The sequence below is a fragment of the Mauremys reevesii genome, linkage group 26, assembly GCF_016161935.1.
Source record: "Mauremys reevesii isolate NIE-2019 linkage group 26, ASM1616193v1, whole genome shotgun sequence".
Taxonomy (NCBI): Eukaryota; Metazoa; Chordata; order Testudines; family Geoemydidae; genus Mauremys; species Mauremys reevesii.
The window spans coordinates 8,365,171-8,387,192 of record NC_052648.1 but is presented as its reverse complement, the minus strand read 5'-3'; the positions used below and the strand labels follow the sequence as shown (position 1 = coordinate 8,387,192).

Below are 22,022 nucleotides of genomic sequence, written 5' to 3'. Positions count from 1 at the left end.
AAAAGCCCCATTTGCACCTAACTCCCTTTGGTGCCCTGGGCTTAGTAGGGAGGGGGGGAGTCTCCCCTCCCCAGACCCCATTGTTGGGTCACCCCGCCCCCTCGATCCAGTGGACACAACTCTTCCTAGGGAGCAGGGGGTCAGCCCGACGGGGCCTCCCAGCCTCATTTTCCCCAAAGGTGGCTCCCCGGCTGGGCTGCTGCGTCGCCTCCCTCCAGTCCGGGTCCGGTAACTGGGAGAGTTACCTGGCCTTGAGCGAGGTAAATTAGCACCTGCAGCCACAAGGCCACCTCTTGGGACGTGGCCATCCCCACCCAGGACAGGACGGGGGCAGCTCTCCCCCTCCTCAGCTCCTTCAGCACCTGTCTCCTTCCTGCCCTTGGCCCATTCAGCCCTGGGCCTCTGCCCGCGAGCGCCAGTTAATGCCCATGGTGGCGGTGGCTCTTCTGATCTGGGCTGGTCCCCCCAGCTCTCCAAGCAGCCCTCCATGGGGAACGGCCAACCTCGGCTGGCGTGGGGAAGATGGCTGCTGCCTGGTTCAGCTTACCCCACTCCCAGCCCCCCGGCCCACTCCCCTCGCTGAGCCTGGGCAACGGGCCGGGCCTGGCACCTCATTAGCAGGGCGGAGGGGCCATGATCTGATGTGGGGGCAGGTGGGGGGAAAATGGGTCCAGCCCCCTCAGAGCAGGTGGTGTCAGGGCCGAGGTGATACACAGCTCAGGGGGATGTGGGGTCTTAGCTGGTGGACAGACCCCTGCACTGAGGGCTCTGCGGCAGCCGTGCCTGATGGAGCAGGGCTGGGGGAAGCCTCCGGGACACAGACAGAGACGCCGTGGGCTCTGCTCAGCCAGCGGGTCCTCCCCGGCCCTTCCCACCGCGCCAGTCGGGGTGACTGAGCCTTGCAGACCCTCACCAATCGCTGCGTCTGGGCAGCCCCCTTCTCCCCCACCTGGAGACAGGCCCCCACCCCCAGTCGGGCCAGTGCACGGCGCTGTATGAGCGGGTGACAGGCTGACTCCAGGATACGCGCACACGGCTACGGACGCATCAGCGTGGGCACGGCGGTGCCACTGGGCTCTGTCCCGATTTTTCATACAACACTGGCTAGTATGGGATGCATGCAAGTCCCCCTGCCCAGGCCTGGGGCGAACCCCACCCGCCCGCCAGCTCATACCCCAGGGGACTGGCCGCTTGCCCGGGGGGGGGGTCACATTCTGCTTTGAATCCAGCGCTGCACATGGGGGGGGGATTTCTGATTAATTCATAGACCCTTTTGGCATGCAAAGGGGGGTGCAACCAGTGCCCCTCCCACCAGCAAAGGGGGGACGAGCTCTTGCATCCCCTTTTCTTAGCAGCTGACTTTGTCTGGCTCCCTGTCCATCCGCCTCTGCCTGTTTCTCATTTCTCATCCTCGTCAGCTCCAGCCCCTCGGCCCGGCTCCATCCCAGCCCCGGCTCCTGGAGGACACCTGTCTCCATAGAAACGGGGGCAGCCCGCCAATCGCAGCTCCTGTCACTTCAAGGTGAAAGATGCCTGGCGCAGAACAATGGCAGCCGGGCGGCTGCGACCCGAAAGCGTCTGGTTTCTGGCCATGCTTACGCCCCCCCTCGAAGGGCACCGCGGGGGAGTGCGGAATAAGCTGGCGTGTTCCGGCACCGGAGCTGCTCCTGGGCAGCGCTCGTGTCCCCCAAACCGAGCCAGGCCCCAGCGCCCACACTGCCCAGCCAGCCTCCAGCCCGGCTTGGCACACACAGGGCACGGGGGCCGTGCCACCAACAGAGACCCCCTCGATCAACCCGTGCCAGGCACACAAAAGCCTCCTCCCGAGCCGACAGCGGGGCAGGGATAGGCAGGCCCCCGGCCAGCACCCTGGGCTGCCCTCCTGAGAGCTTTGGCTAGTCTTAGTAACGTCATCCTGGAGCAAAGAGCGTCTAATTTAAGAAGCCTGGGCTGGGGGGGGGGGCGAGAGAGAAGGGGTGGGGGGTATCAGAGCATTATGGGTGGGAGGGTGGCTGCACTGAAGGATGAGACGTAGCCCTGGGAGGCAGGACACCTGGGCTCTATTCCCATCTCGCCACTGCTGAATCACCCTGTGGGCCACGGCGGCCTGCCTCAGTTTCCCTGCTGGTAGCATGGGACGAGTCAGATCTAAGGGTTGAAAGCACTCGAGGCTGGAGCGAATTGATGTTTATTTCATGAAGAAAAATGGCTTTGGGCCCAACCCCGACATTTTGAACCAGAAATCGACACCGTTTGAAAACCGTCGTCGTTATGAAAACGGCCTGGCCAGCGAAACAAAAAAAACGTTTCTTTCTAACGGGCCACAAACGTCATATTTTCACGGTTTTGGTTCATGTCCCTCCCTGTCTCGCCCGAACCAGCACGGTCCCGTGGGTGGGCTCTGGGCTAGGACGTGGGGTCTCGACCCTTGTTCTGTGGCAGGCTTCCTTGGGCAAATCCCTCAGCCTGGCTGGCCATAGTCCCCCAGCCGTAAAACGGGAATCGTCCCTGCCTGACGGGGGCTGAGGTTTTGAGACGCTCAGGCCCAGAGCCCAAAGGGATTGAAATCAATGGACGTTAGGACTCTAAATACTTGGAAGAGCTGGGCCTCAGATACTCTAGTGCTGGTAGCTGGAGCCGTATCCACCACCGCTACCCAGGCGGCCCCAGATAACAATGCCTAAGGGCCATTTGTTTCCTTTTCACAAAAAAAGGAACATTTCTGGGAGGAAAATATCTTTTGAGCCCCCCGAGAAAACAGGGGTTTCTTTTGAATGCTTCCAGCGGGGTGGGCCCAGGACAGCATCCAGAGCTGCTGTCAGTGCGCCAGAGACAAGCACCCACACAGGGGGTATGGGGGGGGTCAGCGCAGGAGCCCATCGCACCAGGGCTGGGGGTGGAGGGGTGCGGAGCGCGAGTCCCTGCAGTGCAGAGTGTTTCCCATCCCCACGGATTGTCCACTCAGCGGTTCCTGCCCTGAGCGTTTCCAGAACTACAGCAGGCCGGGAAGGTGGCGGAGGGGCCGAAACACACTGCGGAGGGGCAGGATCCTGGTGCATTCAGGGTCAGGAGATAGAAGAGGAAGAAGGCAAAGGGGGGTTCAATACTCACACTCAGCTGCCTCCCCTGCCTGCCGTCCTGTCTGCAGAGCGCGGGGCAGGATGCCCTGCGGGGTGAGTCGGGGGGTGTCTCAGCGGATGCTGTCCCAGGTGTGTGTGGCAGGGGGCGGGCAGCAGCCCCTGCAGACTGCCTGGGAGCTGTGGCTTGATCTCAGCCGGGCTTCGGCAAGGGCTGGGAATTGATCGTGCCAACCCCTCCGTTTCCTCGGCTGCCCCTCTCCAGAGCGCCTCTCCTGACGCGAGACTGGGTGTCCCTGCAGCCAGCGATGGGGCAGTGCTGTCCTGGCGCCCCAGAGCTGGCAGCCTGGGCACACGGGAGTCTGGGATCCAGACTGCGCCATGGTTCTGTGACTCTGGGATCAGGGCTGTGGGTGGGTGCCAGGCCTGTGGCGCTGCGATCTGGGCTGTGGCGTCACAGCTCTGGGGTCCGCCCAGCGACATCAGGAGTCCAGGACCTAGGCCACAGGGCCGTGGGTCTGGCTCCATATCTCAGGGTCCAGCACACCGTACCGCACAGAGGGGAGACTCTGAAGTGATCTCACCCCAGTTTTGTTTGAGCTGGCACCACCTGCAGCTCCCCAGGGAAGTTGCTGCCCTTGCAGATGGGAGGCCCATGGGCCCCTGCTTTCAGCAGCAGGCCCCAGAGGGCCCATCCCCTTGCCCCTGGAGGGGCAGGTCGGAGGGGCAGGTCAGAGGGGTCAGATAAGGCCAGTTTGGGGGCAATCGAATGGAATCAGATCAGCCTCCCCATTTTCAGCTCCGCCCCCCTGCGATTGCAATGCAGCCAGACACCCCCGCCCCATCAGGCCCTGTTCCCCTTTATTACCTCCACCGAGCCCCACAATGCCCCACACCCAGCCCGTGGACCCCGCTGCAGGAGCCATTTGTCGGCTAATGGGAGCTGAAAGGCAGTCAGCAGGCGAGAGCGCTGGGTATTTTTAGTAAGTGCCCCACTTGTGGGGCTGCGGGAGCCCTGCCGGCTGATTCATTATTAAGCTGACATGCTCTGGCACTTCCCGGGGCTGAATTATTGATGGCGCTCGGGGCCTCGGCTGTCTGTAACAATTAGCAGACCCTGGCTAGGGGGACACAGCTCTGAAAGCTCTGGCCTCTGCTTCCCCGGCCTTCCTCTCTTCCACCCCCTCGCTCCATCATCCCCTCTCCCTATGTCTCCCCCCAACCCAGGATCTCAAAGCGCCCAGAACTAGGAGGACTCTGGCTCTGCACACGAGTTGCTTTGGTGTGACCTCGCCTTGTTTTAGAGGAGGGGAAAGTGAGGCACGCAGCGGTCAACTGATTTGCCCAAGGTCACGTGGCTGAGCAGGGAACAGAACCCAGGAGTCCTGATTGCCCTCCAGCTGCTCTAAATAGCCCTTCCCCCCAGCCTCGAGAGTGGGGACAGAACCTCACCTCCCAGTGGGATTCGGGGTCAGCGGTGTCTGGCTTGACGTGATGAGCTGTGAACGCCAAGCGGCAGCGCAGGGGAGGCGCTCACGTCTGGAGCTCATGCTCACACCAGGCCGCGGCGCTGGGACTAGAACTTGCCACCTTCCCAGCTGGAAACCCAGGCCTCCCCCTCTGAGCGCAAGGAGAAGCTCCCTTTGCTCCTAACAGTAGTAGTAGGGCCCTTATCCTTGCTGTGGTCTGTGCTGCCACTAGGGGTGAAATAAGTATTTGCCCAAAGCTTGCATGGGCAGAAAGGAGCCAGAAGAGCAGCCGCCAGGCTCTGCCAAGCCGGGCCCAGGATAATTAGCCGGAGGCTGACAGCTGGCACAGGGGTAGTGGGGGGTATGGGGAGCAAGGCCTGGAATGCAGCAGCCTGGGGTGGATCCCCATCAGCCCCAATTCACAGCAGTTCATTTGCCACCCCCACGTGCATCCAGCTATCTCATGTGTAACCTGCTGGGGGGGGGGGGCGGAAAGAGTCTCCCTTCTCCACCCCCACCCCAACACACACACCCTGTCCCCGGTGCCATCCCACGCGCCAGCTGCCGTGGGAGGCTGTGCCTGGGGAAGCCGGCTGGGCCCTGATCGGTTACAAAGAGACGCAGCCCCTTCACAGAGGAGAAATTACAGGAGCTTTTTCCGTTGCACAAAAGGATTCTCCCCCCGGGGATTAAAGCCGCTAACGAGCAGCTGGTCTAATCAAAGTTGTCAGAGAAGGAGCCGGGGCAGCAGAATGAAAAACTACCCAGCTCCTGCTATTGATCGGCTTTCCGAGGCGCTGGGGCAGGGGCCGACAGGCGGCTGGCTGGAGACTGACTCTTGGAGGGGTTTGATGCGGGGGGTGGTGGCCAGACTGGGACTGGTGTCGATTCTGCTCCTGCAAGGCTTCTGGGGCAGGGGGTCATGGGGAGTGGAGGGGATTCGGGGACCATTGGATCTGGGGCAGCTGTTGGATAGCTGGGTCCTGTTCTGTCCCCCCCACGCCCCCCAGCTGCCAGGCTCTGCGCACGCCGCCGGCCCATCTCCCCAGTGCTGGTTGCTGAGCTGGGGGCCTGCCTGGCTAAGATGCTTGTTCTTGCTGGGGGGGCGAGTTGACTCCATCCACACCAGTGGAGTTCCTGCTCCCCCCACGGGCATGACGGTGAGCCCTGCCATCCTCTGGGATCTGCGCTCAGGGCGCGGCGGGCAGCCTGGGAATGGCCCAGTGGGAGCGAGGCGGCAGCTCCGCCCTCTGCACTGGTTTATGGTCCAGGGCCCGTCGAGGTCCCCGGGAGCCTTCCTGTGAGCAACACGTCAGGCCCTGGGCAAGGTGGGTAGTGGGCTGGGCTCCTCTCTCTGCCCTGCCCACATCCAGCCCCGGCAGACAGGACTCCTGGGTTCCATTCCCTGCCATGGGTGGGAGTGGGGATTAGTGGCCTGAGCAGGGACCTAACAGCTTAGACTCCAGGGGTCTAGGTGAGAGGACGTGTGGGCTAGAGTAACCTGGGGCTTGTGACCCACAACTGGGTCACCAGAATGCATCAGAGGGTCACTGGGCTCGGCTCCCTGCTCTGGGGGTGGTGAGCTGGGGTGCAGCCCTGCTCAGGTTTGGCCCAGCTGCCCTCCATCTGAGCGGGGTCTGGCCAGGAGGGTGCTGTGGGTATCACTCTCTGTAGGTAACGTACCCGCCTGTCCTGCCCCCGCTGTACCCCTCACCCAGAGCTGGGCAACACCCCCTCATCCTAGAGCCCCGATTTTCTTCCATTGCATCCCCAGGACCCCAAATCCCCCCCACCCCTTCACGTTCTCGCCTATCAGCTTGCTGCCTCTCTCGTCGACTCCTCTGCTCCCCTATCCTTCCCCTAGCCCTGGCACTGCATATGCACACCCATCTGCCCCCCAGTTCTTTCCCCAGTCCCCCCAAACCCTTCCTCGCTACACCCCCAAGCCCCTGATCTCCCCACTTCACCTCCAAGCCCCCAAATCCCCTGACCCCTTACCCTCTGCCCCCATAGGCCATGTGGGGGCTGTGTTTTGGGGGGGGGTGTCGGTCAGCCAAGTGCCAGGGTGGGTTCCCCAGTTGCTCACATCTGGCCCAAGCATCTGGAACCTTAGCTCTGAGCAGCTCCCTCTGGACCCCTCTCGGGGAGGCATCGGGGCTGGGGGTGTCTTGGGGGGGTCTCTGGGGGCAACCCAGAGACCATCTGTGTTTAAAAATGAGCCCCGAGCCCCGCAAGGTTGCAAACCCCGAGTGAGGGGGTGGAAGTCAGGAGTCCTGGGTTCTATTTGCAGCTCTGTGGCTTTGGCCAAATCACTCTGGCCTAGAGTGGTCACTGATTTGGGGGGCTTGTGTGCGGCTGCCCGGCTCGCGGCCGCCTGGGGCTCTGGCCTCCAGAGGAGCCGAACTCCCCCCAGCTGACTCCTGCTCCACGCCGCGGCAGAGGCGCGTCAGACCCAGCCAATCGCCCCGAGCTCCACGTGTGGCTCTTGGCGACGGCCGGTCCGCGCGGCTGGAACCCTCACCTGGACGCCGCCCTGGGAAATAGGCCGGCTGGGCGAGACAACCCGGCGACAGGCCTGGCACTATGGGGACACCACCCGGCGTGTGACGAAGGCCGGTTATCAGTGGCGACCGGCTCAGGAGCCTGGGAGAGCGGCGTGGCGGCACAGATCCGCCGGCTGCACTGTCTCACCTGGCTTCGTCTGGGCCACTTACTCAGCCGCCGCTCCCCCCAGCTACGTGTCGCACAAGCCTGTAATGAAGTTTCCCAATTAATTACTGCCATTAGGAATCCAATTAGTGTCTCAGATCCGCTGGCGGGCGGGAGGAGCCGGGGGAGGGGGAGAGCTTGGCACAATGCAGAAAACCAGCGGGGAATTCTTGCCGCTGCTCGTCCCCTGCCTGCACCCCAGCACGGCACCTGCCCAGGCCTGGATACTGCTCCACCCGCACCGGGGCAGCGCCCAGAGGAGAAGGTGGCGGGGGAGAACTTCTCTGGGTGTGGGTCAGATCACACGGCACAGGCCTGTCTGCCTGAGCGAGGCTGCGGCTGCATGCCCTGTGCTCACCTGGCACACAGCATCTGCAATCAGGGCCTCGCCCAGCCCCCCACAGCAGACCCATACCGCCTACGACCACTCCCGACAGCCAGACAAAGGCACCCCCCTCCCCCAGGCTCACACCCACAACTCTGGGTGCCCCCACGTGCATACGCTGCACTCAGTCGCTGCTAAATTACAGCCGTATGTGCACCCAAGATTCATTTGCGCCTAGAATCACAACCCACATGCACACGCAACATCCATTCACACCTGGACTCACGCCCACGTATGCACGTGACAGCCATTTGCAGCCAAAAATCGCACCTGCCTGTACATACACTAGGCAGTCCCAGCTGGAATCACACCCCTGTGGACGCACCAAACTTGTTCGCACCCAGGATCACACCCATAGGGCTGCAATCCACTTAATCCCACCTAGGCGCACACTCTTGTGCATACACCATGCTCGGTCACACCCAGCGTCGCTGGAATGGACAATCACACTCATTCCCACCTAGAATCACCCCCATATACGTGTGCAACAGGCACTCCTGTAAGCACGCCCAGGTGCCTACATCCCCCTTCAGTAGTGACTCTAATCGTGTGTGTGTGTGTGTGTGTGCGCGCGCTGAGCAGCCGCCCACCACCCTGCAGCAGCCACACCCTCTGGGCCCCCACATGGATCCACCCAACACCCCCCTCCCCATACCCCAAAACCTCCTCACCAGCCACAGCGGCAGCTGCTCTGTGTCCCCGCTCCCCCCCCTCCCCCGCCATTAGCAGGCGCAGCGCCCAGCCCCCACTGATCAGCCCGCTTTGAAAAACGAGCCGCAAAGCGCTCTGCTAATCAAGATAAATCAGGCCCGTGGGTTCCCGCTGCCTGGCCCAGGGCTGGGAATGCAGCCTGTGGCAGGGACCAGCGCCCTGGGCGCTCCAGGGAGCCCCCCCACACACACACATGCCGGCGGGCCTTGGGCCGCGAGTTAGTGTTACAGGCTTTCCTTGAAAACTCAGCATCATCAGGGCCCCGTCCCTGCCAGATCAGGGGTGAGTCGCTGAGAGCACGAGCCAGCCGAGCGCTTCTGTCAGTCATCACACACACAGTGTAACGGGTCAGACTCACCCCTGCAGCGCCTCCTGCTGGTGACTCCAGGGAATTAGCTCGGTTCCAGCTCCGGAGCACCCTCTGCAGGCCGATGATCCGCCTGTCCTCTGGCCCCCGTGTCCCTCCCTGGACCCGGTGCCTTTTACCTGAGGTGCTGCCCCCTGGCAGTAACCCCTTTCTCTCAGGGTCTCCCCTCCCCAGGGAACCCCCACCCTCTATCCCCACCTAGCCTCAGTATAAGGCTACTGCCAGTCATGGTCTAGCCCCGCACCCTGGGGCAGGCTGCAGTATCAGCCACTCATCACTGGCAAAGACGGTTTGGACCTGCTGCTTTGGCCTACCCCTGGGCTGCCCTCTGCAACCCCAGTACCTGTTAGCCCAATGCTAGGCCGCAGCCTGGGGCTTTCCAGGCTGGAGCTCCCCAGCTCCTCTGCCTTTCCCCAGCCCTGCTCCACTCAGGTACCCTGTGTCTAGCTCCCTGCACCCAGGCCCTTCTCCCTCTACAGACAGAGAGAGACTATCTGCCTGGGTGCCTGGCTCACTGCCTTTTATAGGGGCCAGCTGTGGCCTGACTGGGGTGTGGCCCAGCTGCAGCCACTTCCCAATCAGCCCAGCATAAAAGCTGCTTTCTCCAGCCACATTCCCTTCCCAGGGCTGTTTTTAACCCCTTCAGGGCAGGAGCAGGGGTCCACCCTACTACACACACACACCCCTAGGGACACACACAGCGCACCCACCCCTGAGCACCTGCCCACAGTCAACCTGAGGTGTGTACACACACACACACACACACACACGTGCACAAACTCCTGCACATACCCAAACACACACACACACTTTTGCATAAACACAGAAGCTCAGCTCTCCCCACGCATGCACAGGTGCACACCCTGAACGCAGGCATAGACACACTTTTGTGCATGTGTTCTCACACACACACACACACAGGTTCCTGTACTGGTGAGCGGAGGCGCAGAACCCAGGTACGGGGGCAGGAGGGAGATGTGAAATAGAGAACCCAGCACAAGTGCCTTTGTTGGGGTTGGGGGGAGGAGAAACATACAGGGCTGCATGTGTGCACTATATAGGGGGTGGCATACAGGGGTGTGCGTATGGCATACGGGGTTCATGTGTGCACTATATAGGGGATGACATACAGGGATGTGCATGTGTGCACTATATAGGGGATGACATACAGGGGTGTGTGTATGGCCTACGGGGGTGCATGTGCGATCACACATTCACTGTAGGGGCTGGGGGGGGCTGTGTCTTGGGGGGGTCAATGAGTAACTCAGCCAAACCACAGGGAGGCCGGTCCCAGCCCTGCCGCGTGCTGCAGCCAGTGCCCCAGTGCGCCATGGCTGCTGCTGGGCCCGGTTGGACACACTGGCGACGACGCTGCTCAGGGTCGAATGGGCAAGGCCGGGGGCACAGACGGCCGCAGCTGACCGCCGTGGCCAGCAGCTCAGCCCCTCCCTGCGCTCGGCAAGGCCGGCACCGGGGGCGGGGGGCAGTCAGAGGCAGGCTTAGCATGGCATTACCCAGAATGCTGTGCCCGCAGGCCTGGTGGTGGAGCTCAGGGGGGCCGACTGGGGGTGGAGCTGGGGGCTCAGTGATATGCTGCTCTCTGGAGCCCCTTTCACCAAGGCAGCTCCAAGTAGGCCCTGCAGTAAAATGGGGAAACTGAGGCACAGCGCGGGGTCTTGGCTTGCCCACGGTCACACTGTCCAGAGACGGGACTAGAACCCAGCAGTCCTGAATCGCAGTCGCTAACAGCACCCGCTCCCCAGATAAGTGATTCTAGGAGGCTCCCCCTGGGCACATCCAAAGAGACACACACGTACACACGCTCCAAGACTGGAGTCTCGCTGTCTCTCCAGACGTGCATCATCGCAGCGCGCGCCTGCCGACCCAGACCCAATCCTCCCAGAACAGCCTAGCTCATCCCTGATCCCCTCGGCACTGAGTCCACCTGCTCTGGGCTGCGGAAGGGAACCGGAGCCCTGCAGTCCCCAGCCCCAGGATCCTGCCCCCCAGCTCCCTCTTCTACCAGCAGCGCATGGAGTTGGGGGGCTTGCGAGGCACCGAGGGGTGCAGGGGTGGCTGGGACTGACACGGCTGGGCTGACAGCGTCCTGGGGATCAGGCCCTCGTCCCCTGGAGAAGAGGACGAAAGGAAGAGCAGCGAGGAGGGAGGAGAAAGAGAGAGAGCCAGGAACTGAGCGCAGCCCAGCCCAGCTGGGAATCTCACACCACAGCTGCCCCCCAGGCGAGGATGCGGTGCTGGCGCTGGTCTGTGGGCTCAGAGCGCCCTCCCCGGGCAAAGCCAGGCACTGCACCATCAGCACCCATGTGATGCACCTGCCAGGGTCTGCGGCCAGAGACCCGTCAGGGCAGGGGCAACGGGCACCGAACTCCAGCCAGGGCCTGTCCCTGGACTGCTTGTCTTAGCTATCAGCGCCTGTGCCAGCGCCAGGCGGGACGGGGATCCCCAAGGGACAGGCTATGGAGGGCAACCGGAGCGATTCAGGAGAGAATCAGACCCAGTATCGCCCCCCTCTGTGACCCAGTTACCCCCTGGGGGACACGGCTGACCACCCAGCCACCCGGGCCGAGGCCCTGCGGACGCCGCTAGCCACCCGGCTGCCTGGACCGAGGCCCTGGGGATGCTGCTAGCCACCAGGCTGCCTGGGGTGAGGCCCTGGGCAATGCTGCTGGCCACCCAGCCACCTGGGCCGAGGTCCTGGAGAATGCTGCTGGCCACCTGGCCACCTGGGCTAAGGCCCTGGGGGATGCTGCTGGCCACCATGCAGATGTGACTCCCACAGCCCGGATGCAGCCTGCCCCCCCAGGAGCCCCTGCAGAGCCCCAGGGCCATCAGGGATCTCCAGCATATTGACAGCGCGGGGGCAGCATGAGAGAAATGGACTGCAACGGTTCAGAGCTCAAGGGCTGAGGTGCTCGTGCCATGCACGCTGTTAGGCCTCGATTGCAGCCATGTGCCCCAGAATCCTGCTCCTGGAGCAGTGTTTAGGCCCCGCTGGCCAGATGAAAACCATGCCGGCTAAGAATCAGCCGTTGCTGGACTGATGGCCCAACGCTCTGTGCTAGGTAAGAATCCCGCGCAGAATAAATCTCAGTAGTGCAGACAGCCACTGTAGAGAGAGACTCTACTCCCCCCGGCCCCTCTGTCTGCAAGCTTAGCTGCGCTCATAGATTTTAAGACCAGAAGGAACCGTGGTGATCATCGAATCGGACCTTCTATATAACACGGCCTTTAAATCTCCTCCCACGACCCCTGCATCAGGAGGGCAAATGGGCACGGCCCATTATAAAACCGCCACGTGTTTTATTTTAATGTGGTTTTGTGGGTTTGAGCTTGTTGTGCCTCCCAAATGTTAAGTCTGGTCTTCCCTTGTCTTGTTGGAGGACTTCTGGGAAGAGCTGGAGATGCGTATTCAAGGCTTTCCCTGCCTGTAATTGAACAGATGGGACACGGACTCGAACTCAGAGAGCTTTCCACCCAGCTGTTCATTAGGCATTTGAGTAAAATACGTTAACAAAAATCAAACAAAACCCAAAGACTTTTGATCAGGCTGGGAAAAAATCACTTCTTCCCTCATTTAGTCAAATTTCACTTCCCTGGTATCTATGATTCTCTCCACCTCCTTTTTCTGCAGAGAGACTTCCAGGAAACAAGGAAAGACAAAATTCAATAAGCAAGAAACTGTGGCCTGCATTGTGCAGGAGGTCAGACTAGATGATCCTAATGGTCCCTTCTGACCTTAAAGTCTACGAGTCTATAAGAAACAGGGGAAAAATGCTCTTTAAATAAACCTGTCAGATAGAGTGGGGCAAAATTTTTCAGACAAATCATTTATTTACTGCAACATTTCACTACCACGTGAAATTTTCTTCAACTTTTTGATTTGCTGAAAAATTATGAAAAATGTTATCATCGTTTTGATCTGATTTTTCCCCCAAAAAATTACCAGTGAACTGAAAAATCCATTAGCCACCCAGCTCAACTTTCAGGTCCTCTTTATGCATCAGAAGAGGCAGAAAACAGCCTTAAACCAAATCCCCACCTTCTAAAACCATACACAGCTTTGTTTGTTTGATCAACACACCTGCTTTTATTTTAACAATACAAACGTCAGACGCACACTCGAAAAGGCCATCACAGCCGGCCTGCATCTGAACAAGTGTGCAGGGAGTTCAAGACACGACAGATGCCAAAGGACAGTGTTGCATTCAGACAGCTTTTCTTCAGAGTCCATTTTACAGAATCCACTGAGAAGAAAATAATATAAATAATATAGACAATAATTATAATAGTAATAAAAAACCATTGCATTTACAAAAGCATCTTTCATCCAAGGATCTCAAAGTGCTTTAGAAAAGTGGGTAGGAATTATACCCACATCACAGAGAGGGAAACTGAGGCACAAACAGGGACGGTGATGTCTCCGATTTCACAGTGAGTTAGTGGCAGAGCCAGGATTCCGAGCCAAGTCCTCTGCTCTAACCACTAGACACGGGTGCCTTGCTACATGCTTATTACATACAGTGTGCGACAGATATTGCAACTGCACGCACGGTCTTTGGAGACCGTGTTGTATTACACGGATGAATGGTGTATGTGCCGCTTGTGGGCCTGGGCATGTAATTAGAGGTGCCAGGCCTCCAGGATTGCTTTGGAGTTTCCAGGAATTAAAGATCAAGCTTTAATTAAAGATGATGTCACATGACAAAAACCTCCAGGAATACGTCCGACCAAATTTAGCAGCTATGGCTGCAATTGCCAGGGGCTGCGTCCAGGAAGGCAATTGCCAGGGGCTGCGTCCAGGAGAGAGATTAAGGTGAAACATTTAGATTATAAACACCTCCGGAGTCTACCTAACACCCCCCCAACCCCAGGCGGGAATAGACTGATTCAAACTGGTTTTTTTCAGACATCAGCACACAAAGAAAGGGCTTTTGGCATAAGGAGGCTGGGTTTAAACTGCCTCAGGGCGTCCTTCCGAGCCAGCCAGCGGATGGGAGCGTCTGGCCCCAACCCTTCCAGAAAGACCTTGGCCTCCCAGGGCCCCATGAGACTGATGGGTGACGGCCGGGCAGCTCCTAGCATGTTCCTAGCAACTTGGCTTTCCAGGTTTACTCTGTAGTGGTGTCGCCTTAAGAATGAAGGTGCTTGTTCAGAGCTGGCCAGTAACTTACAACTGCAGGTCCCCCCCCCCCCCGCCTGTTTATAGCCCTCGGGGAAAAGCAAAACCCAGGCGCTGGCCTGTGGGCAGACCGGCTCGCTGGGATATTGCACAGCCTGAAAATCCCCGTCAGGCAGGGGAGAGACGCCCAAAAGAGGCGACCGCTAGGAGCCGGAAACCTTAAGTAGGGGCCCTCCAGGGAGCACCGAAGGGGGGATAAAGGTGCAGTTACCCCGACACTGCGACGCCGTTTGCATGTGAACAGTCCAGAGAAGAGTTTGCTACATTTTCTTCATCGGTCGCCATGGATAAGTTGTCTGGCAACCCGTCCGCCTAGGCACTGTAATCCCAGCCAGTCTGGTGGGCATCCCAGCTAGTCCCCGTCTCAAGAGGGCTCCCCTGCCAAGCCACGGGGCTGAATGAGAAGCAGCACACATGCCCTCCGGCAGCCCAGCTGGGCAACGCCAGCAGGTGGCTGCTGAATCATGACTGGGGTGGAGAAAAGTACACAAGGAAGCGTTATTTGCTCCTTGTCCTAACACAGGAACTAGGGGCCACCCAATGAAATGACTAGGCAGCAGGCTTAACACAAACGAAAGGAAGTATTTCATCACCCAACGCACAGTCGACCTGGGGAACTCCTTGCCAGAGGAGGTTGTGAAGGCCAAGACTATAACAGGGTTCAAAAAAGAACTAGATACGTTCATGGAGGCTAGGTCCATCAATGGCTATTAGCCAGGACGGGCAGGGATGGTGTCCCGAGCCTCTGTTTGCCAGGAGCTGGGAATGGTCGACAGGGGATGGATCACTTGGTGATTCCCTGTTCTGTTCATTCCCTCTGGGGCACCTGGCATCGGCCACTGTCGGAAGACAGGACACGGGGCTAGACGGACCTTTGGGCTGACCCAGTCTGGCCGTTCTTCTGTTCTTGTGAAGTACCAAATGTCAGCAGGATGCAGGGCCGGTGCTGAGAGCCACCGGGCGCCGCTGCGGAGACCTTCCCCTCGTGTCTGGCACCTCACTCGCTAAAGGGCACAGACAGACACGGTCCTGGCCCTGTGCACGTTGCCATTGACTTCCACAGAGGCAGATTTCCTCCTGGCCAGTAGAGTTTTTCCTCCACTTCAGGGTGACTCCCACGGAATAGCCCGGAGGTCACGGGGGAAAAGGCCCTGGGCTCCCTTGATGGAGGAGGATTTTAAGGCTCCAAGGCCTTAAGGTGCCTAACTCCCATTAAAACCAAGTGAGGGGGAGGTTAAGCACCTGAATGTCGTTGAGAAGAGGATTCAGATTCGACGCTGGCCCCATCCCGGCCTCTCTCCCCACTCTGCACTTGCCTCTTCCCCCGGCCATAGCAAACAAACCCAACACTCTCCTCATTGCGAGTCCTCCCTCTCAGCACCCCAGCACCTCCCAACCCCCCGACTTCGGTCTCTGATCATAAGCAGAGCAGGGCAGGGACCCTCCTCATGCTGCGCCGTGCGCAGCCCGGAGCACATGGGCGGCACTTAACCCCCGTGAGAGGCAGCCCCGGGGTCCAGGTGGAGAGGGGCAGGGTTAGAACCGGAGAAGCAGAGTGGGCAGGGCTCTGACTGGGGACATCCGAGCGCTGCGTGGATCTTCATGGCCTTTCCGTTGCCCTCTGCTTGAAGGAGGAGGCCTTTTTGGAAGCTTTTGTGGGGCCAGGGCTCCGTTCTGCAACTGGGGGCTTCCAGTTGGGCCCCCTTCTCTGGAACTCCTGGATGTAGAGGCTGCTCTGCTTCATCTCGCTACTGGCTCGGGGACCGTCTTTCTTTCCCTCTTGCTTTTTGCGGAACAGAACGTTCACGTAGATTGCCTGCCCTGGGTTTCAAACAGAGGTTATGCCGGAAAGCGTTAATGGCTGCCGTCAAGCACGGACAGTCACAGACCTGGTCAAAGCCGCTGAGCGTGCTAAGCATACTTCTTTCAGCCTAAAAGAAAGGAGCAAGTAAGCCCTTTTGTGGCGTGAGATAGTGGGAGACAACAGAAGCCACCGCCCAAGGCAATCAACCACATGGCAACACCTGTGCGGCGCTAAGCCGTGTGGCCTGAGGGGTTTCCCTTGGACTGGTTGCAAACGCATAGCCGAGGGGATTGCTTGCCAAGCTGCGTATGTGAGCGAGGCAGAAAACCAGCAGATATTAAGAGAAGTCGTTAGGAGCATGGCGCTGAGAGGGTAAAAGAGAGCCCCATGGGGTACAGGCCTTGGTAGAAAAGCAGGGTTGGCATTTATGAGCAAGCAAACTGCCTGTTGTTTGTTCCTACTGTGTTCAGGGAAACAGGGCTTTGTGGACATTGCTTGTAAATAAACAGGCTTGCCCCAAAGAAATCCCTGACTCATATCATCAATCTCTCCTCCGACTGGAAACCACCCAGCCAGGCCCCGCTCAGGCCAAACACACACAGCAGAAATGATCTTCTATTACCCCACGGCTTTTCCTCCTGGAGGAGCTTCAGAATTATTTACAAATGCTATACCCAGGAATTGCATTCCCCTGCCCCCTGGAATGCAACCCATTCTGGGGCAGGACACGGCGGCTGTTTAACAGCTACATGACGATGCCCGCTTAGGACAGGAAATGAAAAAGGGTCCTGCGTCTGGATGAGGCAGCACGGGTGGGGGGTTCAAGAAGCACAATGGAATCCATACAAGATACCCAGGGCTAACGGCTTCCCCTGTTGGTAAATACCCGCTGCGGCCTTTAACAACCAGGAGGGGTCAGGAGGGATGTCACCTTTAGCAGCACTGCACCCCCGGTGTCACACTGGGATACCCCCTCATGGAAGAGCCTTATCCCCTCAGCCATCAGCACCCCCTTGGAAATCTGCCGTCCCAGTGCAGACCCCAGCTCACCCTGCTTGGGTTGCACCATCTGAGCACCCCAGAGAAGTGGGGATGCAGGAAGCTTGTGCAGGAAGCGAGCGCTAGTGGATGGCGCCAGTGCAGCAGCGTCCCAGCTGGTGGTTCTGAAACTCCCCTGCCGCGAAATGGGTAAGGGGCGATTTTAACCCCATGCCCTCTTGCATGTAGACACGGCTTCTTTAAAAGTCCCTGCTGTCTGCAGCCGCTGGAGGGCAGCACAGCTGGGATCTCTGCCCAGGTAACTCCCACAGGCAGGGGGTCACTCACTGAGGTGGCCCAGGGGGTCACAGAGCCCTGGGGGATCCTCGCCACCCCTCCCCCAGGCCGGCAGTCTCTCAGCCAGTTAGCCACTGCGAGGGGCAGGGTCCCTGCTCCATCCCTGGGGACATGGGCTGCAGCGGGAGTCCCCGGGGGCTCTCTTACCTGGATCTCTGCGCCTGCGTTTGTAGCAGCAGATCACGGCCGGCGGCAGCAGCAGCGCAGTGACGGCCAGTGCTCCAGCGAGGCCCAGCCACAACACTAGATCTGAAACAGCAGGACAGAGCCATCAGCCTCTCTGGGTGCCCCACCCTGTCCCCTCCCCAGCACCCTCCACCTGGAGACAGGCAGCCCCGTCCCAGGGGAAGTGCTGGCCTGGCCTGATGCTGCGACTCACTGCGGAGTCCCGGGCAGTGACTCCTGCTCCAGGTTCCTTGCTGGGGCACCATGTCCTGTGACGATGCCACAGCTCGCTGCCATGGGGAATGCCCGGGGCTGGGCCAGGCATGGGCAGTGGGGGCTAGACAGGGGCTTCCCGGCATTGGAGGCCAAAGTGATGTTCCAGAATCAATTTCAAGGGCTCATTAGCCACAGGAAGGGGCTGGCCCAGGTGTAGCAAGGAGAGATCTGGAGGCCACAGGAGAGGTTTGGGTGAGTGTGTCCGGGTCTCCCGGAGGGGCAAGGCAGGGGAGATCTGGATGGGTGTGACTCCGGGGTCCCCTGGGCCCACGCGGTATAATCCTGCGGGTTTAACGCCTCTCACCTCTGCTGTGATTCCTCAGCCAACCTCCTCCTTCTGCTGCTGCTGTCGAGAGAAATAAACACCTGTCACTGGGCAATTCCCCAGCCCCTCTTGCTCTGTGTCCTGCGGGAAGGGGGCTGCCCCGGCCAGGGCTTACTGCGCTCCTGGAGTCGGCCCTATTTCATTCGCGATGCCTGGAAATCATGGACCCTCCATACGAGACTCCACCCACCCCCACCCCGCCCCGCCCTTTGGATCTGAATTCGCTTTCTCTGCCCGGTGCACGGTTCTGCAGACCTTTCGGTCACGCCATTAGCACGGCATGTCTTGGCCGCAACTCGACCTCAATTATTTGAGGACCCTCCCACCTGACTCCTGAACCGTGCCCAGGGCTGCTAGACGCCACGGTGATGGCCACGTGAGTTACATTAGCCAGGCTTCGGAGGGGAACGCGCCACGACATCAGACATTTCCGTGGCAACCATGTGATGCGAGAGAGAAAATTCATCACAACCCGTGAGGTCACCGCCTTTACCGTGGCGAATGCCACGACAGCAGCATTTTCCAGTGCCACGCACTGCGAGAGCCCAGCAGGGGCAGGGGCGAGGCCAAGCCCCTTGCTGGCGCTGGCTGAGCGTGGGGCACTGCCCGCACAGACTCCATGGCCTGGCTTCCCCTCCCGCCCGCAGGGGCTGCTGAGAGGGCTGGGCAGCTGGGCACCGAGCAAGCCCGCTGCAGGGAGCTCGCTGGGCACCGCCCAGCAATTAGCACACAGGCCAGCTGTGTTCCTCGCTCACTGGCCAGCGGGTGCCCGGCTGGGGAATTCTGTCTGCAGGGTTCCAGCCAGCCCCGAACTGGGAGCCGCTCCCAGCACGGGCCCAATTGGGTGCAAGGGGGGAGCTTTTGGGGGGTGGCCATATGGGGCCTGCAGGAGACGCGCAGGCAGACATGGTCTGCAGTGTGCATAAAGCCACAAGGCAGAGAAGCGGGTGCTCCCGGGAAGAGGCTGGCAGAAGACAGGGTGCAGAGCCCACAGGGGAGAGGGGCCCACGGGGAACAGGTAGGGCCCAGGGCCCGTAAGGCGGGCATGCGGCCTGCCGTGGGGAGGAGAGAGACAGCCCAGGGGGCTGCAGGATGCAGGGCCCCGGGCAGGTCGCGCTGTGGTTTCAGCAGCTCAAGCTGCGGGTGGCACATGAGAACGGAAGCGCAGCCCTGATGGGAAGTGAGAAACCTGACATCCGACCAGGGAGGGGGATGGCGAGACCCCACACCCAGCACCACGCTGTGGGGTGCAGCCCGGGGGAGGGGAGGGGCTCTACCAGTAAGAGAACAGCCCTCCCCCACTTCCCCTAGGGAGCAGGCAGTGATGCTGCCCCATCCATCAGGAGCCAGATCATCCCCCTCACCGAGGGGCTGATCCTGTTTGGTGCTGATCCCTGGAGCAGGAGCAGGCCCACTGGCCCCACTGGGAGTGAGTTTCGGTTCCCTCCCCCCTCTGCCCTGGCAGCGCCCCTGCCCCCCTACCTGAGGTATTCAGCATCGTCCCGTTGCCCATGGCATCCAGATACACCGGGATCTCCACGATGGCTTTGCACACGTACCACCCCACGTCATCTTCACTGATGTTGCCCATCCTCAGGGTGAACTTAGGGGGGCGCCAGGTGAAGCTGAGGCGGGCGTCATCACAGACCCCCATGCCCCTGCAGCAGTTGGAGACGCTGGTATTGTTCAGCACGACCTGGCAGAAAACCGTCGGGGGGCTGCCCCTCTCCCACTGCACACGGAGCCGCTCCCAGCGCTGGGCAGCTTTGATCTGGCAGGACAGCTCCACCGAGCCCCCCAGCGGGGCCAGGATCCGGGCAGGATCTTGCCTCACTTGCAGGGTCCCTGCTTCTTTGCTGGCTGCAAGAAGAAAGGCTGAGGGGAGGAAGAGACAGGAGATAGAAACTCCACCAAGAGCAACCGCACAGAGACGCTTCCACCATGGATCTCAAAGTGCCTCCCAATGACGGGTTTTACCACCCTCAATTTACAGCTAGGGAAACCCAGGTACAGAGACAAGCAGTGACTCACATAAGCAGACACAGTTGGTATGAAACCCAGGAGTTCTGACTCCCGGTACCCGCTAACCACTAGACCACACTCACTCCCCGAACCAGGTATAGTCCTGACCCCTCGCCTCCTGCTCTAACCACCAGGTGATGTGGCCTCTGGACCAAACTCCTCCTCTCAAAGGCACCAGTTCTGAGATCCCATGTACAGCCTTGGGGACCCCATCAGAACAGCTCTGAGCCTGACTGACCCCCAGACCAGCCATCCTGGGTCACAGATCCCGGTTCCCCTTCCTTGTCAGAACATCTTTCCCCTGAAGAACAGGCCCTGCCGGTGCATCTGCCCAGGCACCAGTGGTTTGAAAGCTCGATCCTGTCTCCGCAGCTCAAACCAGCTCCTGTGTTTCTCTCGCCCAGAAGCAGAGCGGGGACGACTTTCGGGCTCGGCTGGGCGCGTTACATTAGCCCTTGGCAGGCATTGCCGAGGGCCGAATTTAGCCCTGGACTGGCTGCTTAGCCCAGAGGTAGGGTTAGTTAGAAATGAATTTGTTGAGCGGGGAGGGTTAAATCATATTAAACCCAAAACCCTCAAAAAGGAGACCAGAGGTTTTGCAAAACCCCTAACCCCCCTGGGTGCTTCTGTCCTTGCTGGGGAGGCTGAGAAAGGCCCCGATCCTGCAAAGACGGTGTTCACACCCTGCTTTTCATTCAGTGTTTGTGCTGCACCAGGCATGACAGGGTCCTAGTCTCTGGCGTGTACTCCCCCCCCCCCCCACCAGAGAATGCAGGGGGCCGGTGGGAATGGGGGTGGGGCTCTGCTGCTGCAGCCTCCCTCCTTTCCCTCCCCAGCAGCAGCCGTTTTGTCTCGGCTTCTCCCTGGGGATAATTTACTGCACCCCTATCTCCCGCCCCTCCCCCGGCCTGCCTAGCAACCTTTGTCCCAGCGCCTCCTGTTCTGGCCCCTTTGTGGCCCCAGGATTCTCCAGCTGGCGGAGTGAACCCACCCTCCCCTCCGGAAGAGGGAGGGGGTCTTCTCCCATCCCTCCTCTGTTAATTGAAGCTGGGTACTTTGGGGGTATCCTAAAAGACCCCCCCCTCTCTCCTGTGCCTATCTCCCAGCCTCCCCTTCACTCTGCAGCCCCTTCAGGAGGCGCTGAGAGGGGATTGGGGTGTTACCAGTGTCCGGTGTGATAGGGCCCTGGTTCTATGAGGCGGGAGAGTCCCCAGACCTGGTTAGACAGCACCTAGATGGTACCACTGCCCGACGGGCACCAAGCGAAGCTGCGGTGAATCCCTGACTCCGGGAAGGTGCGTATCTGCCATGGCCACTCATAGAATCATTGAATCTCAGGGTTGGAAGGGACCTCAGGAGGTATCTAGTCCAACCCCTGCTCAAAGCAGGACCAACCCCCAACTAAATCATCCTAGCCAGGGCTTTGTCAAGCCGGGCCTTAAAAACCTCTAAGGAAGGAGATTCCACCACCTCCTTAGGGAACCCATTCCAGTGCTTCACCAGCCTCCTAGTGAAATAGTGTTTCCTAAATATCCAACCTAAACTTCCTCCACTGCAACTTGAGACCATTACTCCTTGTTCTGTCATCTGCCACCACTGAGAACGGCCTAGATCCGTCCTCTTTGGAACCCCCCTTCAGGTAGTTGAAAACAGCTATCAAATCCCCCTTCACTCTTCCCTTCTGCAGATTAAACAATCCCAGTTCCCTCAGCCTCGCCTCGGAAGTCATGTGCTCCAGCCCCCTAATCATTTTTGTTGCCCTCCGCTGGACTCTCCAATTTTTCCACTCCCCAGCACAGAGGGCTTCCTGCCTCCTGCTTTCCTGGAGCTTGGCCAATTAGGCTGGAGCTGGCTGGAGCATCCCCGAACCTCGCCTGGCAGGCAGGGCCTGGAGCTGGGGATTTGGGATCCAGCTGGCTGGCTCGACTGGAAATCTCTGAAAAGCGGGCCTTGCGTGCTCCCCAAAATCATGCAAAGCTTAGCCCTAAATGCCTGGGGCTTTGATCGTGCTGTGCACTCACCTGCTAAGAGCAACAGGAGGAGACACTCCCCCAGCCTCTGCATTGCAGCTTGTGTGGGGCTGGCTCTGCTCAGCCGGCTCTCTGGGTGCCTCCAGCACCGGTTGCTAAGTCTCTGACTGACCCTCCGGCTGAGATCTAGACAGCGCGTCTTCTAAC

At 59.8% G+C, this 22,022-nt stretch overlaps 1 protein-coding gene across 3 annotated transcripts; it reads right to left on the bottom strand.

The window, feature by feature from the left end:
• Positions 1–12,857: 12,857 nt before the first annotated feature.
• Positions 12,858–22,022, bottom strand: TMIGD2 (transmembrane and immunoglobulin domain containing 2). Of its 3 annotated transcripts, none has more exons than XM_039515863.1 (5): positions 21,867–22,022; positions 19,306–19,698; positions 17,803–17,844; positions 17,205–17,306; positions 12,858–12,983 (listed from the first exon to the last, which is right to left on the bottom strand). In XM_039515863.1, the coding sequence occupies exons 1-5, from the start codon at positions 21,907–21,909 to the stop codon at positions 12,871–12,873; spliced, it is 693 nt and encodes a 230-aa protein (XP_039371797.1). In that variant the 5' UTR covers positions 21,910–22,022; the 3' UTR covers positions 12,858–12,870. The 3 variants fall into 3 exon arrangements, with proteins under 3 accessions (XP_039371797.1, XP_039371795.1, XP_039371796.1); XM_039515861.1 differs by lacking the exon at positions 12,858–12,983 and adding an exon at positions 15,391–15,739; XM_039515862.1 differs by lacking the exon at positions 12,858–12,983 and adding an exon at positions 15,391–15,739 and having other exon boundaries at positions 17,803–17,841.

Excerpts from the sequence above, each read along its gene's own strand:
- TMIGD2 (XM_039515861.1), bottom strand. The coding sequence starts at position 21,909 with ATGCAGAGGCTGGGGGAGTGTCTCCTCCTGTTGCTCTTAGCAG. Across the intron at positions 17,307-17,802 it reads GCTGAGGAATCACAGCAGAG|ATCTAGTGTTGTGGCTGGGC; the intron begins GTGAGAGGCGTT and ends CTGCTGTTTCAG. Across the intron at positions 15,740-17,204 it reads ACGCAGGCGCAGAGATCCAG|GGCAGGCAATCTACGTGAAC; the intron begins GTAAGAGAGCCC and ends TTTGAAACCCAG.